Here is a 15,393-nt window from a genome sequence, read left to right on the forward strand (position 1 = left end):
TTGTATGGAAAAAACGTTTTAAATTGGCACCGATTTTTATAAAATTTGAAATTCAAACTCTAAAAAATATTGCATTGAACACGTGTTTTTGTAGAATTCACCCCCTAATGTTGTATAAAAGCGGGCGAAGCTGCGCGTGTCCTCTAGCGTGACATAATTATCAAGAAACTCACAACAATTCGAAATAAAATACTCTTACTAAGAAACTTTATTTCTATGCTGTGATGTTTCAGTGAAAGATTACTGTACTATACTCTACAATATGAGCTTATCTTTTATTTTCAGGTAAGTTATATTAATGTCTAATGGCTTCCACTAGAAACTTACAATTGAAGAAACCTAACCACAGTGAGATAAAGGAATACTAGGAAGTCGATAACTCGGAATACTTGGTATATTTTGCATATGTATCTTCTCGTGGAAATTATATTTTAGATCAGGCAGCCACCTCTCCCTATGGGCACCTCAACACTAACAATTTCTAATAATAAAAACATATCTATTCCATCAGATTTAGTGCAATCAATTAGCGAATTGCAGTTTAGAAAATTTTAAATAAATATAAAAATATGTATATGATATTTCCGCTGCGAAGATATTATGATAATTTATTTATATTGATTTCTCATTGTAGATATGTCGTGAGGTAAGATACAAGTAGTAGGAAGATCACTTAGAAGAAGATTGCTTGGTTTAAAGATTTTATTCATGTGAATAAATTCTCCCCAAATCTAGCCATGGCTACATAGACAACTAAGACAACTAAGGAGGTTGAGCACACCTTCACACTCACCAAAAATCCAAACCGAAGGTGAGGGGAAACTGGGTTTCAACTTCTGTGTCCTAGGACCAAAGAAATACGTCTATATCTCACTATGAGGTCTTAGTCCTCATCAAGCCAACACTAACAAAACTACCATGAGACGGACAGCGAAAGCAACCCTACTATTACGAACAAAAATTTTGACCATCACACTATTTGACGGACTAGACGGTGTGCAGGGTCCTGGACCACTTAGGCACCATGAACACAAAAGCTAAATATGGACGCCGGACACTACGCGTTAACGCCAAGCATATTTTAACAAAATACTGTCACCGACGTACTGGGATCCATTCCATCTTCAACGTAACATAAGGTAGTTGTATACGATGACAGAGGACAAGATTTGCCATTCTTAAGAGCAAGAAGCGATAAAAGGCAGCGTGCACGGCCTTGAAAGAAGAATATCAATTGAACCTGTACCGGGATAAGAACCAAATTCTTAAACCTACCACTGACAATATTAAAACCATTGCCAGGTAATAACACCGCACCTGCCTCCAGCAAGAGATGCTATGCAACACACGCAAAACAATTTCCTAGAGTACACAGCAATTGTAAGGGAGACCATCAAAGTCAATCTTGCAGTCTGTGAGAAGATCATGAAGACTTTTGAACTCGGAAACAAAGGTCTGATAAGGGAATTACTCGGATAAGACAAAGCTGCTATATCCGACAATAACAAACTGGAACTGCATCTGAGGGTGACACCGTATAATCTTTCATATGGCAGCTTATAGTGGGAAACATAGCGAGTATACAAAGATGATAAATTAGCAGAAGGAATTAATACAAAATATCACTATGAAATGATTAAAAGGTTAGCCTAATGTGATTTTTTCAGTTTACGCTGTATCCCACGCAATGGGGTAGGCAGAGTGTATCTGGGAACCTGGTGTTAAGACACTCTGATCCCAACAAAGGATGATTTGGCACCCACTTTTGGCCAAAATCTGTAGGCATTACGTGCTGACTGGTGGATCTTAACGGCACGCTTTACCTCGTTACCAGAGCGAGGAAATAAAAATATTACATATTTCATTCCCCTAAGTGGGAATCGAGCCCACAGCTATGCACCACGACGGTGTCTATCTTTTTCTTAAAAAAAATATGATTTAAAAAGAAAGTTTTAAGTTAAAAAAGGAAAAGAAGTTTTTATTTTAAATTTTTAACATAGTATCCTATAGTAAGCGGATCATATGTCGTCGGATATCATCAGTCAACCGCGTAGAATGGCGTCGGACTGTGTGGCGCACCACCAACCTTTAAAAAGGACGACCACGACCGCTCTGTCAAGAGCGAAACGACAAAGAACAAGAAGATCCTATAGTAATTAATATTTTTGAAGCGACCGTAAATGTTAAAAATGTTAAAAATTTGAAAAAAGATACTTCATTAGTTGGGGCACGATCACATTAGTTCCGTCACTCAACACACAATGTCTTCAAAATTGGAGGGAAATTATGAATTATAATAGAAAAAGGATATCAGGTTCAAAGTCCTGTAAATTTTTGCGAAAAAGAAGAAAGAAGAAGTCAGTCATTTTATCCCATAAAAATATAAATGTGAAGTGAGAACCAAGATTTATGTGCCGAGTTCTGTATTCACTCGGGATAAGTTGAACTTAAAAATTTCACTCAACAATTTTTGAGATAGGCTTCATCATAATTGAAAGTTAGTGCACTTCCAGATTGTACTGGAATAATACTATTACGTTGATATACTTGGCAAGGTGATAAAAATACCTTAGGTAAATTTTGAGCTGAATTTACGTGGCGGTTAGAACTTACCACCCATATACGAGTATATATCCGACTTTTTTGTTGAACTTGGCTCTCACTTCACATTTATAATTTTAATTTGATATCATTACTCTTTGTAAAGACAATAATTTTCAGTTTTCAGATTTTTTCCTATGAATGTATATAATAGTCTAACTTGCATACCAAATATCAAGTTTCTAGGTCATCTAGAAGTGAGTTATGTTTTTGATAAGTGAATGAGTCAGTTTATCTATAATATAATTCAATTTTATATGATAATTTTGCACCCAACAAACAAACAGTAATAAAAACAAATATGATGAGTTAAGTCGTTTATGTTAATATAATTTAAGTCACGTAAGTGTTTCTAATGAAATCATGCACCCACACTTATCGACGATGCCTAAGTTTAAAATTAATTTTCCAGTTCATTTCTCTGACTTAATCAATGACCTATATGTTTTAACAATTAATCGATATCTATCCTAATCCTTTAATTATAATAACAAAAAAAATAAATTGAGGTCAGTCGTGGCGCAGAGGCAAGACTGTCAACGTGACAGTTTATGGGTTCGATTCCCACTCGAGAAATATATAATATTTAAATTTTTTCGCTCAGGTGACGAGCTAAAGTGCGGCGTTGAGTTTCGCTACATAATACGCAATGTCTCCAGAATTCAGAGGAAAGTGTTAGGCGGAGTATCTTAACACTAGGCTCTGTCCTCCTACAGTGCTACATGCGGAATACAGTTGAAGCAGAAAAATAATGTACTGCTAATAATCCCTCTTAGTATGTATACATAAATCTATTAATATGTTACATCTATACTAATATAATAAAGCGGAAGAGTTTGTTTGTTTGTTTGTTTGTTTGTTTGTTTGTTTGTTTGAACGCTAAGATCTCTGGATCTACTGGTCCGATTTTCATTGTTTTTGTTTTGTATGAAAGCTGCATTCTTCAGAAGTGCTATAGGCTATATAACATTACATTACACATATATACTAATATATTTTAAAGTACATTCTAATTTGACATGCAATTTATTCTGCCATGTTAATAACAACCGTCGTTGCTACGCGACCGCTACCGCGACGTTTTGATATTCATCCTTATATCCTTATGAAAATAAATATAATAGTCACTTTTAGCATTTTATCTAGATTGAAATTATAGTTTACTGTATAACATACTAATAAGTAATTAAGGAGATGTCACTGATTCCAAATGACCTAGCCACCTAGCGGGCGGCACAGTATGACCGACGCGAACGGGCAGATGACGTTGACGGTTTTATAAATTTTCATACATTTTCGAACTTTATTTGTTGTTTATAATTAATTTAAAATACACTTTGATTCTCTTCTTATTTCATTTGATATTGCCCGCTAAAATTATCCTACTTAATAGAGAGAAATGTTTAGTTATTTCGTAGAGTTGATATCTATGTACGCACGTACGGAAAACTTTAGGTACTTTTTCTAATATTAAGAATACCTATCCTTTAGTTACTTTTAATCCTTTTGTTAGTTCATTTCAATAACTCAGATATTTTTTTCTAATAATGTGTATCTACTTATTATTCTTTTTGATTATTTGAGCTTATATTTTCTTACTAATTCTATTGAGAATTGAAAATAATTTCATGAATATATTTAATAAATATTCTTATAGTTGAAGCAGGCGTAGCCGCGTCCGGGTCCACTAGTATATTTATATAGTTCAAATATCAAGAATTCTTTGTAATATGGTATATTTATATACAATATGGACACATCATATACAAATATATTTTACCGTTTTTATTTCCAACTAACGTTTGCGAAACAACCAATAACACACAAATATAAACAAAAACATGAAACTATCTGTGAAAACAGTTAAAAGTTATATAAAATCCGCCTCCGAATGTGGTACGATAAACAAAAATAAACAACGTAAAAAGTGAGTGAATATATTAGAACAAGATACTTAAAATATATATATATATATAAAAAAAAATAATAAAAAAAGACTGGTGTTTACACAAAGCTATGGTTACCAAGGTATACAATACAACATGTTGCAAATACAAGAGTCGCGTCAAAACAAACGTTGTTTGCACGCAGATCTGGCTTATTTACGTTTGCCGTATTAAAAAAAAAACTTACGGGCATCTCTCGTCGTGAACGTGGATAATGCCTTCTTTCTTTTTCATAGTTATCACTAAAAGTTTTGACAATACAAACTAGTTTACCGCGCTCTCTCTGTATGAAGGGAGCACGGCCGCGATACACACTGAAGTAATACTGTGTCGCTAGGGGTAGCGACTACCGCGCAAGGCCGGGAACGCCCTATTCACCTCATTATAATTAAATTGAATTTTATACATATATTATATTATATATACAATCGTTTTAAAGTTAGAAACAATTTGATAGTGTATTATGTTTTATGTCGGAAACTTCATGTTAGTGAGATAATCGAAGCCTAATTTAAAGGTCACTTTTGGGATATTTTTAAAAATAACTTAGTTAAGTTGTTAGTAACAAAAATTTTGAGCAACGAATATTATGCCCCTATATTTATATATACTTCCCATAATTTGTAATACACATAATATTTTAGACATATATTTATACGCAGAAAATAAAAAAGATAAAAATAAAAATATTATTTATGTTTTTAATCAAATTTTACAATAAATATGAACAATCCTAAAACTTTTGAAGAACATCACAAACCTTACTGATAAAAAATGCTTTCGGTAATTAGTAGGTATATCAAAAATGTTTTTACAAGTTAAGAAAATATATTGTATGGTAAATTATCGAATGGCGGTAATATGGTATAAGGTAAAAGAATAGGTATTTCTTCTTTTTTGACCTTACCTAATTATTTGAACACGTTAATCTCAAGAACTTTTGACTGGAAAATTCTGTTTGTGTCGGATAGTCAATTTATATAAGAAGGCTATAGAATTCCCTCTTGTACTTAAGTACCTATTTATTAAGTAACAGTAATTAATTAAGTCATACTCCACTGTAAGTTAAATCTATTTGACCATGCGGGCGAAGCCACAGTTAAAAGCTAGTTTATAATATAACTTCAGATCATGCTTATTACGAAGAGACAGAGACTAAAGGACTTATCGGATTGCTTTGGACGTTAGTGGAATACAATGTTGGATTTTGTTTACTTTAACTATGACAAACTTACCTGACATCTTCCAGTTCATAGAACATATCTTTTGTGTTTTCGTGTATATATATTTTGACATTTTCACTATCCATATACTGCATAGTAAGTTGCTTCGGGAAACTTCTGACAAAAAGAGCTTTTACTGTGTCTATGGAGGTAATTTCATTAGGTAGCAGGGCTCGCTTGGTTTCGTTTCTGTACTGAAGGAAAACGAGACCTGGCAAAAAATATAATTCTATTCAGTTCATTAAAATGGTAAATTTCATTAGGAAATTTTAGTGTCTCTATTATTTTTTTCTTTATTACTAACTAAATTATAACTTTAGTAATTAAGTTTTTTTTTCTATAAAATTAAATTATAAATATTTACAGTGTTTATTTTTTTTATCTTAAAGATTTTTCACTATTTGCATTAAGTTAAATAAATAAAAATGAATCAGCTTTCCCTGTATCCCATACACAGCAGGGTAAGCAGTGGTAACCTAGGTTAGGTAAGATATTCCGTGTCCCACTTTCCACCGCATTTTTCGAGGTATTGCGTGTTGAGTGGCGGAACCCAACGGGTTTTGCCTTGTTGCCAGAATGAATAAATGAAAATATTAATGAATAATAATTCATTCTCTTGAGTGAAGATCGAATCCACAGCCGTCGCGTTACAGTCAAATCCTTGTGCCTCTGCTCCACGAGGGCCTATATTGCATTTAGTAGTACCCGAAATAGTAGAGCAATTTTTATTAGGAGTACTTACCGAGCGGTCTCTCTAAAGTTTTCGAAGGTGTTCTGACAACAGGCAAAGAGGAGCGTTGTTTGCCACCACGACGGAAGCCAGTCGATGAAGTTTCCACCTCTGACATAACGCCAGGGTCGTCGTCGAAGAGCAAGGCATTGTTCGGTGGTGGATAACGAGGAAGAGGAGGCTGAAAGAAATTATTTTGATTAGGAAATCTCAAAATACCTTAAACAAATATAGCTATGTATTTTCAAGATGTTATGTTTGTATATTAAGTATAGAAATAAAGAAAAATAGTAACGTATATATAAATTCAGAATTAATATAATTCAGCAGTAGTTTTACTTTAAAGCTAAAAGCCGTAAATACTAATTTAAAATATATGTAAGAAAGAAACTAACCCAGCTATGTATCATACAAATATTTAACTGATTGAAATATATGTTAAAGCAATGAATATATCAGGCGCCCTGGCATTGATGTTAACAGAAAATAGTTTGGAAAATTTCAATGAGTTTTATTAGTACTGAAAATTGTGGAGCTTTGAAAAACAGCGAGACTTGACGGCTTGCTGTTTTTGCTTGCGACACAGAATAATTATTTTTTTTTTTATTACAAGTTGCATGTTATGTTCCATGTTATTTGGTAAATGTCCAATAAATTAATCTTATTAATATTATAAACTAGCGGCCCGCACACGCCTTCTTCCGCTTTAAGTTCTTGTTATATTATAACTATTTTTTTTACATAAATTGTAGCCTATATGTTATTACACACCTTATAGGTTTTTCTATAAGTATAAATAGTATAAATGTGAAAGTTTGTGAGGATGGATGTTTGTTCCACTTTTACACAAAAACTACTGAACTGATTTTAATGAAACTTTACAGTATTATAGCTTATAAAGCAGAATAACACATAGGCTATAATTTATGTAAAGATTTTGTATAATTTGGCTATAATATATAATAGTAAACAAAGCGAGCGAAGCCGCGCGTGTGCCGCTAGTGTTTTATAAATGTAGCTTTGTTGTTGTAAAATTTGTTTATTTAAATTATTCCATCCCGTCACCATAAATGAAATGTATTGAAGATAAAATAAAATCCGCGTACATAATATATGAAATATATCATCCACAAATGCACATCGATATAACTCGTTAGTTTAGCAAACATTTATTTTACGTAAGTTTTACCTTCCGCGCGCGTGGATCAAAGACCCTTCTTGGCTTCATATCATCATATTTTGCAACAGTTGAATAGTATGGGACGTTCATTAGCGCCGGCGTACCTTTGTACCGCTGGTGGATATTAGGAATTTTATAGGAAAAATAAATATACGAGCTCGTTATATGTGTCTGACAATAAAAATATAGATTTTCAAGAGTTTCAATTTATTCTAGTGATTTAATCTTTCTTAAAATGTATGCTTTCATTAGGAAAATATTGGACTGAAACAAACAAATAAATACTTACTTGAGAATATTACTATCTCATTATTCTATCTTTAAGTTAAGCCTACATATTTATGAGGTAACATTAATAAAAAATATATAGGAAATAGCTTACTTCTAAATCTATCGTGCTTATGTGTCCTGGATGGTGTTGGTGCATGTATATCGCATGGTTCCCAGCGAGGGTGTGGCGGCGAGGGTCGTCTCGACGCGAGGGGCGACCACGTGTTGGACCACGAGTCGCCTCTCCATCAGACAGACCACCTGCAAATAGCATATTAATGAACACTAAATGACAACAAAAACATTTATAAATTGTGAGAAAGCGCGCCTCTTAAAATATGAAAACAAAGCAAATGGTGGAGTGGTAATAGAAAGAGAAGGGATGAGGGTTAAAATTATTTTTATTTCTATTTTTCTATTCTATTTCTATGTAATTTTATGTTGTCAAACAAAAATAAAGAGACATATTTTGCTATTTTAGTTGATAATTTGAATTACGATGTTTTTTTTTTATTTTAAGTAATTTATTATTTCCTAAAATACTGAATTTCCTAAATACTTTCTTGTACTTAAATAAAAACTAATCAGCAAAATTTAAGAGAAAAATACAAAGAAAACCTACATAAAATTGAGCACGACTTTTTTTGCAATTTGTGTCGATTCTACAGTAGCCGAAGAAACTTCGTTCCTACCTGGTGTCCCAATGACACCACATTAATTTTTTATTTATTAATATTTTCAGTTATTCGCCCTGGCACCAAGGCGAAAGCCCGGCGTTGAGTTCCTCCACTCAACACGCAATTTTTGTAGGGTTTCAAAGTAATCGACGTTTGATGTTTATTTCCTTTCAGCATAGTTTGTGGCTAGAATCTTATTTTAAGTGTTTTCTCTCTCAAAATTATTTTTTATAATAACTTTCTATATATTTTCTATTTACTTTGTTATAGAGCAAATCATAAGCAATTTTCATTGATTATTTGATATAAGCCCCAATAGTTGCAGTTGCAAGATAGCGCTACCTTCGTGCACGTTTCTAATACCCACGTATAAAGGGAAGATATACCCGCAAACTAGCCCTCTATACGCTGGCACCGTTAATCTGTTAAGCCCCTAAATGCATTTAGACTAGCTTTGACTATATTGATGTTTACTTATTTAAGAGTATAACATTTAGAAGTTATATAGTAAAAAGTTATGTAATTTAAAATGTTTACAATATGTATGTATTTATAATATACGATATAAGTATATCATAGTAACTTTTAGATAATATAAAAAAATATAGATAACATATTCAAGTTCAAATGTTGATGATGTTTTTTAATTCTATTATAAACAAAGCAATAAATTATTTTAAATCTACTTTCATTTGATACTAACGAACCAACAAACAAGTAGACGAAAATGCCTCAGACAAGGAGATGTTTTTGTCTGATTTAGATAGATAAGTACATACGGCAATATATTTTGGTAATACCCCCATGTTTTGATAGAATGATTTGTACTACATCTTTTATTTTTTCACGGTCTCTGGAAGTTTTCGTGTCAGGGAAAAAAACAATGAACCTTAATATGAAAATTTAATACCTAAGTACTTAACTCCACTCACCATATATAACAACATAACTATATTACATTAATATAACTATATTAAACATATAAACTAAATTTAATTTGGTAAATTTAGAATAGTAATTTGAATCACTAGTGGGAAAAAAAAAACAATTTTGCCTACTAACATTGTTTTCACAAATATCTTATTTTAACACAGGGGCTGAAATATTGAAAGATAAATAATTAAACCGAGGTTCAAAGCAAGTATGACATAACAAAGAGTAGGTCCTTGCAATTTCCCGTGCGAAGCGTGCAGACAGGACATTGTGACACCTCATTCCATTAACCGTAGTACTAAACAATAATCTCACTATAAAGGTAAATAAATATCTTCATGTTTTAAGTAAGATTTACGATCAATAGAATTAATATCCTAAGATATTAGCTAAGATATGAGGCCGTCGCGTCGCGGCGCGAGTGTCTGTAAGCGCGGCAGTTGCGGGTTCCATTACCACTCGTAGAAATAAATTATTATTTATTAATATTTTCATTAATTTTGCCACTCGGGGAAAGGAATTATTATTTAATAACATTTTCATTTCATAGCTCTAATGGTAACGGCAGAAAGTGGGGAACGGGGTGTACTAACACTAGGTTCCTTCTGCCTATCCTGCTATATTACTATATGCAGGATACAGCTTGAAGCTGAAAAAAAAAACTAAAGTTAATGTGTAAAAATTGCGATGGAAGATTACTGACTTACTAAGAAATATTATTGTAAGTGAACTAATTACCAAATCTATGAAAAGGACACAAATAAAAATAATTAAAATCATTTCAGATAAACTCTTTATTTGTATATTTATGACACTTCTACTACATGAAATTATTATATTTATTAAACAACAACTTGTCGTACTTATGCATAAGCTTATTGTATAGTATAAAGGACGTAAGTATTTATAGTGTAAATATTATCACCATAAAATAGAAATTCAAACTTGAATTCAACTTTGAATGTCGAATAAATATATAATTCAGTGCCTTCCATATTTAGAAAATATGTAAAATAAATTTTAAAAAGAGTGAAACTTAAAAATTTCAGTAATCCCTATTTTTTTTTAATTTAAAACGTGTATATTCAATAATTGTTATAGTTTAATAATTTAATTTAGTACATATGTATATATAAATAACCATCTACATAGCTAGAAAGTACAACTTATTTAGATTTTTTAGGACTCAACAATAATTTGACTAGTACAACCTTTTCTTACATTTTACCATTATAAAATATTTTCCTAATATTAATGTTTCAGAACACGGACAATTTCTTATATTTCTTAATACACACACTTATAGTATTTCATTCGATAGACAATAATATATTATATGACACAATCAACATACAATCAGTATACAACATATTTCATATATAACCCACTTCTGTAGAAGGAGGGGGAGGTGTTTGTTACCTCAGAACTTTTGACTGGGTGAATTGATTTTGATGGTTTTTTCTAATTTAAAAGCTGGTTCTTCTTGTGTGGTCCCATTTTAATTTGGTCCATTACTGACAATGTTATCCATGACAAAATTACATAAGTCTTAAATTTGCAGTATGTGCGCGATAAATGGACGAATAATTCAATATTACGCGAACCGATTTCGATGATTCCATTTTTATTGGAAATAGTACACTTCAAACGTAGTTTGATGAGAGTTTGGTTAGGTTCCGATTATGGGATCCGATGAAGACTGGTTTTTTTTTGTTATAAATTATTTTTAAATATATTGACATGTTGATTTTAAATAACAATCGTATATTATAATTATACTCATATCATTACTCCCTCACAAAAGAATTAATGTTTTTATTTTCATATCGCTAATTAAGCTCTTCGTTTGTAACAATTTTAAGGAAATGTCCAATCTCCTCTCAGCGAGCGAGAGTAGGATATTACCTGTTACCTAATACATTAACAAAGATATGTATATATTCCATTCAAAATAAGACAGAAATAAATATTATAATTACTAATATATTAATATATTATAATTACGGACTAAGTTGTTGCGGAAAATGTTTATGGTTGTTATTATTAGATAATATTTTACTTTGCTTATGTGTTTTTTACTTTATCCAAGTTTATATATCTATATAACTTTTATGAACCGTTTGAAACCAACAAAAACTTTAATAGAATTAATATTAACATTTAATTACTATAGAATTCAAAGTAATGGAATTAGTTATTATAGATATTACAATGAAATACAAAGTAACATTGTTCCCAGGTAATTTTTTTAGCAAACTTAGAACTCTAAATTAAAATATAGCTAATTGATACATATTAAACAGCAAGTAAAATGTTAAAGTGCTTTGTTTTTCAAATTTAAGATGGAAAATCAACATTTTCCCTATATAATCTCTGTCTACCAATTTTCCCTAAATACTCTTATAGTCAAATAAAAAAAATAATATAGACAAAAATTTACATAGATAAATACACATAGAAACGTGGTAATTTTGTATAAAATATATATTATTTTGTATATATAAGTACTTAGTAAATGATAGAAATACCATATTTCTCGAGTAATTTGTAACATAAATAACTGTTAATTAATATTTTAAACAAATTTAAATTTTAAGACATATTTATGAACGTTATGAAGAAGCTTTACTTACAAGCCAAGATCCATTGATTGTTCACACTACGACACAGATTATTATTATTTAATCTAGATCTCTTATTAATTTATCATATTTACTATCAATTTTAAACACAGAACGGTGGTAAATTTTCTTTTACATTGTTTAGACATATATTTAAAAACAATCATTTATTAATACCGGAACTTTCTTAATTTATACTATTAGATTTCGTGAACTTTAGTCGCCGTGATTTTGTCTCGGTGGTCTGTACTCGTGTTTGACATGGATCTGAAAGCATAAAATAAAACGTCCATTATATTTGAGAATTAATTTCTTTAACTAAGCTTTCTAAATTGGCTGAGTGAAAGTTATTGAAACTTACCATTATATGTATCTAAGCTAGAGCAACGTTTCCTCGATACGGGAGATGCTGTGTCACTGCTATCACGACGATAGCCAGGTAAAATTCTTGATTCCCACCGTATACTGCTATCAGTTTTTACAGAACTTGTCCGCCTCTCTAATGTCTCTAAATCAATGTCCTCAAGTCTTTCTATAGCATCTTTTATATCTTTGCCGCTGTCCTAATAAACATAAAAATATATGTTAAAAATTGATAATTTTACACAATCAAATCTACATGTAAAAACATATAAAATAATAAATAACTTACCGACACACTACAGCACCCGAAACAGGGCATTTTAAAAATGTTTTTTTATCAGAATGTCACTAGAGAAAAGTTTTTAACCGCGGGACGACGATGTTTAACCGCGAAAACGAGCTCCCTTATTGAAGGACCGACGTATACGTATGACGTATCTATATTCAATTTCAATTTATTACAAGCAGTTTCCCTATTTTTTTTTAACTTAAAACATTATACGATTTTAGTTATCTAAAAATATATTTGAAATAGGCTGGCTATAAGGAGTTTTTTATGAAATTTTAAGCACTTTTATCGAAATTAAACAGACAAAAATAGCACCGGGAAATGGCTCTTCCACCGTTACGCTAGAGCTCACTTCGCCAACTGCCTGCCGCCAGGACGTTGTAAACTTTTCAGTACCGTACATGGACTGGCGCGCACAGTGTATTGCGATACTTTATTGGACGTTCCTATACATATACTCGTATACATATGGTGGATGCATTTCAGGAAAATAATTATTCAAAATATTTCAATAATTTAATGTCCTATGAAATTAAAGGTCATTTTGATAATATTAAAATTAAATTTTGGAATCAGGTTAAAACGCGTTTTGAATAATTTATAGTTTTGTGTTTTTTGAAAATGTACTAAACTAAAAATGGGACGACCATTTAGTTTGAATATCTCTGGGAGCATGCGCTCTTGCTGTGACTAGTTGGGAACTAACTGATTTTCCTTTACCAGTGGGAGGTCGCAGCTTTCTGTTCAGTTTCGTTGCCATGGCAACGTTATTCAAATGAAATTCAACAGGTACCTAAATAAGTGACAATATATTTTTCTGTTACTGGGCCTACTAGTCTATAAAGCTATATACATATCCGTAATCTAGAATTAGTATACTTATATATAATTGTTTTTTATCAGCTTCACGCTGTATCCTGTGCACAGAAAACCCAGAGGGAACCCAGTGTTATGACAACCGGAGGAGGAACCGGAGTGGTTCCCCACTTCCTGTCGAATTCTGGATTCATTGCGTAAATATTTTATTTCTCGAGTGGGGATCGAACCCACAACCAGTCGGTTTTACAGTCACTTTCCGTGCCCCTACCCTATAATACATTACAGGTTGATCGTTTTATCGGTATATATATATATATATATATATATTCGATTTATATATATATATATATATATATATATATATATATATATATATATATATATATATATATATAAATCGAAAGTCACAGTTCACTTTAATATGTTTAGAGAGGCGTGGCCAAAGGAGTACAGTAGTCACCGGTACGCCTATTTCACATAATAACGGTGCTAGGGCAGCCCTACGTAATTATATAATAACATCTTATAAATATTATATCGACTTATACAATGGTAATTCCACTATTTTCTAACAAGATTATATTGTTCATTCAGTTTATGTTATTACAATAAAACATTCTTTTTATTTTTAATTAAATAAATTTATAGTGTGCTAAATAGATTTATTTTATAACTCTACATACGTCTAAATTTAAAAGTTAAGCTTTTATTATAAAAGATAATAAATATAAATAGTTAAAGCACATATTTTTTTTTGTATAATACCTAAGTAATTTATACATATAACAGTGATACACAATTTATACTATTAAATAAATAAAATTGATATTTTTAGTTTCCACATTTCATCTAGGAAATAAAATATTTGTTTAAATTTATATTTTCATTTCCTCACTCTGGTATCCAGGCAAAGCGAGACGTTTGATATAGGTTATAGGACGTAGGTGCTCGCTAAGACGGGAATTTGCAATATTCGACTTCTAAGGGGTTGTTTTTGGGGTCGAAAGTTGTATAAAAATTCGTTACTACAAATGCTAGGAGTCTCAAATTTTGCATAGACGTCACTAGGACGTAGTCATGGAGACAGAAATTAATAATAACATAGTTCACGCGGGTGAAACCGCGAGCGGGCCGCTAGTTATAAATGTTACGAGGACTGCAGTTGGAGTGTTAAGTAAATTACGATTTTTATACATAAACTTATATTGATAAAATTTTAAATGAAAGTACAAATAAAATCTAAAACTAAACTATATCTAAGACTACTGCTTTCAATGCTTAGAGAAACAGTAATCTATTTAAACCTAAATTAATCTAACTTAACCTACGACTTCATTATTCCACGATGGAATAATAAGCGTGGGAAAAGAAGAAATTTCTTTCCCGCCGGCGCCGTTCACCCGATCTCTCTCTTGTCAGCATTTTGTGGAGCTCGGCCGTCTATCAGACGGAAACATTATAATATTAAATAATTCTTATCAAAATCAGCTTCATACTGTATACCGCACACAGCAGGGTAACCTAGTGGCAAAACACACCATTTCTCATTTTTCACCGAATTCTAGACGCATTGCGTGTTGAGTAGCGGAATTCAACGCAACGCTTTGCGTCGACACCAGAGTGAAGAAATGAAAATATAAATCAAAATAAATATTTTATTAGCTCGAGTGGAAATCGAACTTACAACTAGTCGCGTTACATTCACACCCTTGTGTCCCTGAGCCACTACTGGCCTCAAAAC

General features: G+C 31.6%; 2 protein-coding genes across 12 annotated transcripts in view; both read right to left on the reverse strand.

Annotated features, from left to right (window-relative positions):
* LOC146527069 (coiled-coil domain-containing protein AGAP005037) overlaps positions 1 to 15,393 on the reverse strand; it is a 115,171-nt gene that overhangs the window by 52,767 nt on the left and 47,011 nt on the right. For 10 of the 11 annotated variants that reach the window (XM_085206273.1, XM_085206276.1, XM_085206282.1 and 7 more), the window contains exons 4-7: positions 8,063 to 8,211; positions 7,690 to 7,794; positions 6,513 to 6,681; positions 5,783 to 5,981 (exon numbers count right to left, since the gene is read on the reverse strand). In XM_085206273.1, the coding sequence (XP_085062399.1) occupies positions 5,783 to 5,981; positions 6,513 to 6,681; positions 7,690 to 7,794; positions 8,063 to 8,211 (622 nt within the window). The remainder of the gene's footprint in view (positions 1 to 5,782; positions 5,982 to 6,512; positions 6,682 to 7,689; positions 7,795 to 8,062; positions 8,212 to 15,393) is intronic. The other variant, XM_085206280.1, reaches the window with a different exon arrangement.
* LOC146527072 (uncharacterized) lies at positions 10,359 to 13,936 on the reverse strand. Its single transcript, XM_085206286.1, has 3 exons — positions 12,834 to 13,936; positions 12,543 to 12,744; positions 10,359 to 12,448 (listed from the first exon to the last, which is right to left on the reverse strand). The coding sequence occupies exons 1-3, from the start codon at positions 12,861 to 12,863 to the stop codon at positions 12,369 to 12,371; spliced, it is 312 nt and encodes a 103-aa protein (XP_085062412.1). The 5' UTR covers positions 12,864 to 13,936; the 3' UTR covers positions 10,359 to 12,368.

Source organism: Heliconius melpomene, chromosome 21 (genome assembly GCF_056956725.1).
Source record: "Heliconius melpomene rosina isolate 202511_hmr_F chromosome 21, ASM5695672v1, whole genome shotgun sequence".
NCBI classification, from domain to species: domain Eukaryota; kingdom Metazoa; phylum Arthropoda; class Insecta; order Lepidoptera; family Nymphalidae; genus Heliconius; species Heliconius melpomene.

What these genes read in the sequence shown, in the direction of transcription:
- LOC146527072 (XM_085206286.1), bottom strand. Translation starts at nt 12,863, where the DNA reads ATGCCCTGTTTCGGGTGCTGTAGTGTGTCG. An exon ending in TCGGGTGCTGTAGTGTGTCG is followed by an intron (nt 12,745 to 12,833) that starts GTAAGTTATTTA and finishes TATGTTTATTAG; the next exon opens with GACAGCGGCAAAGATATAAA. An exon ending in TAGCTTAGATACATATAATG is followed by an intron (nt 12,449 to 12,542) that starts GTAAGTTTCAAT and finishes TTATGCTTTCAG; the next exon opens with ATCCATGTCAAACACGAGTA.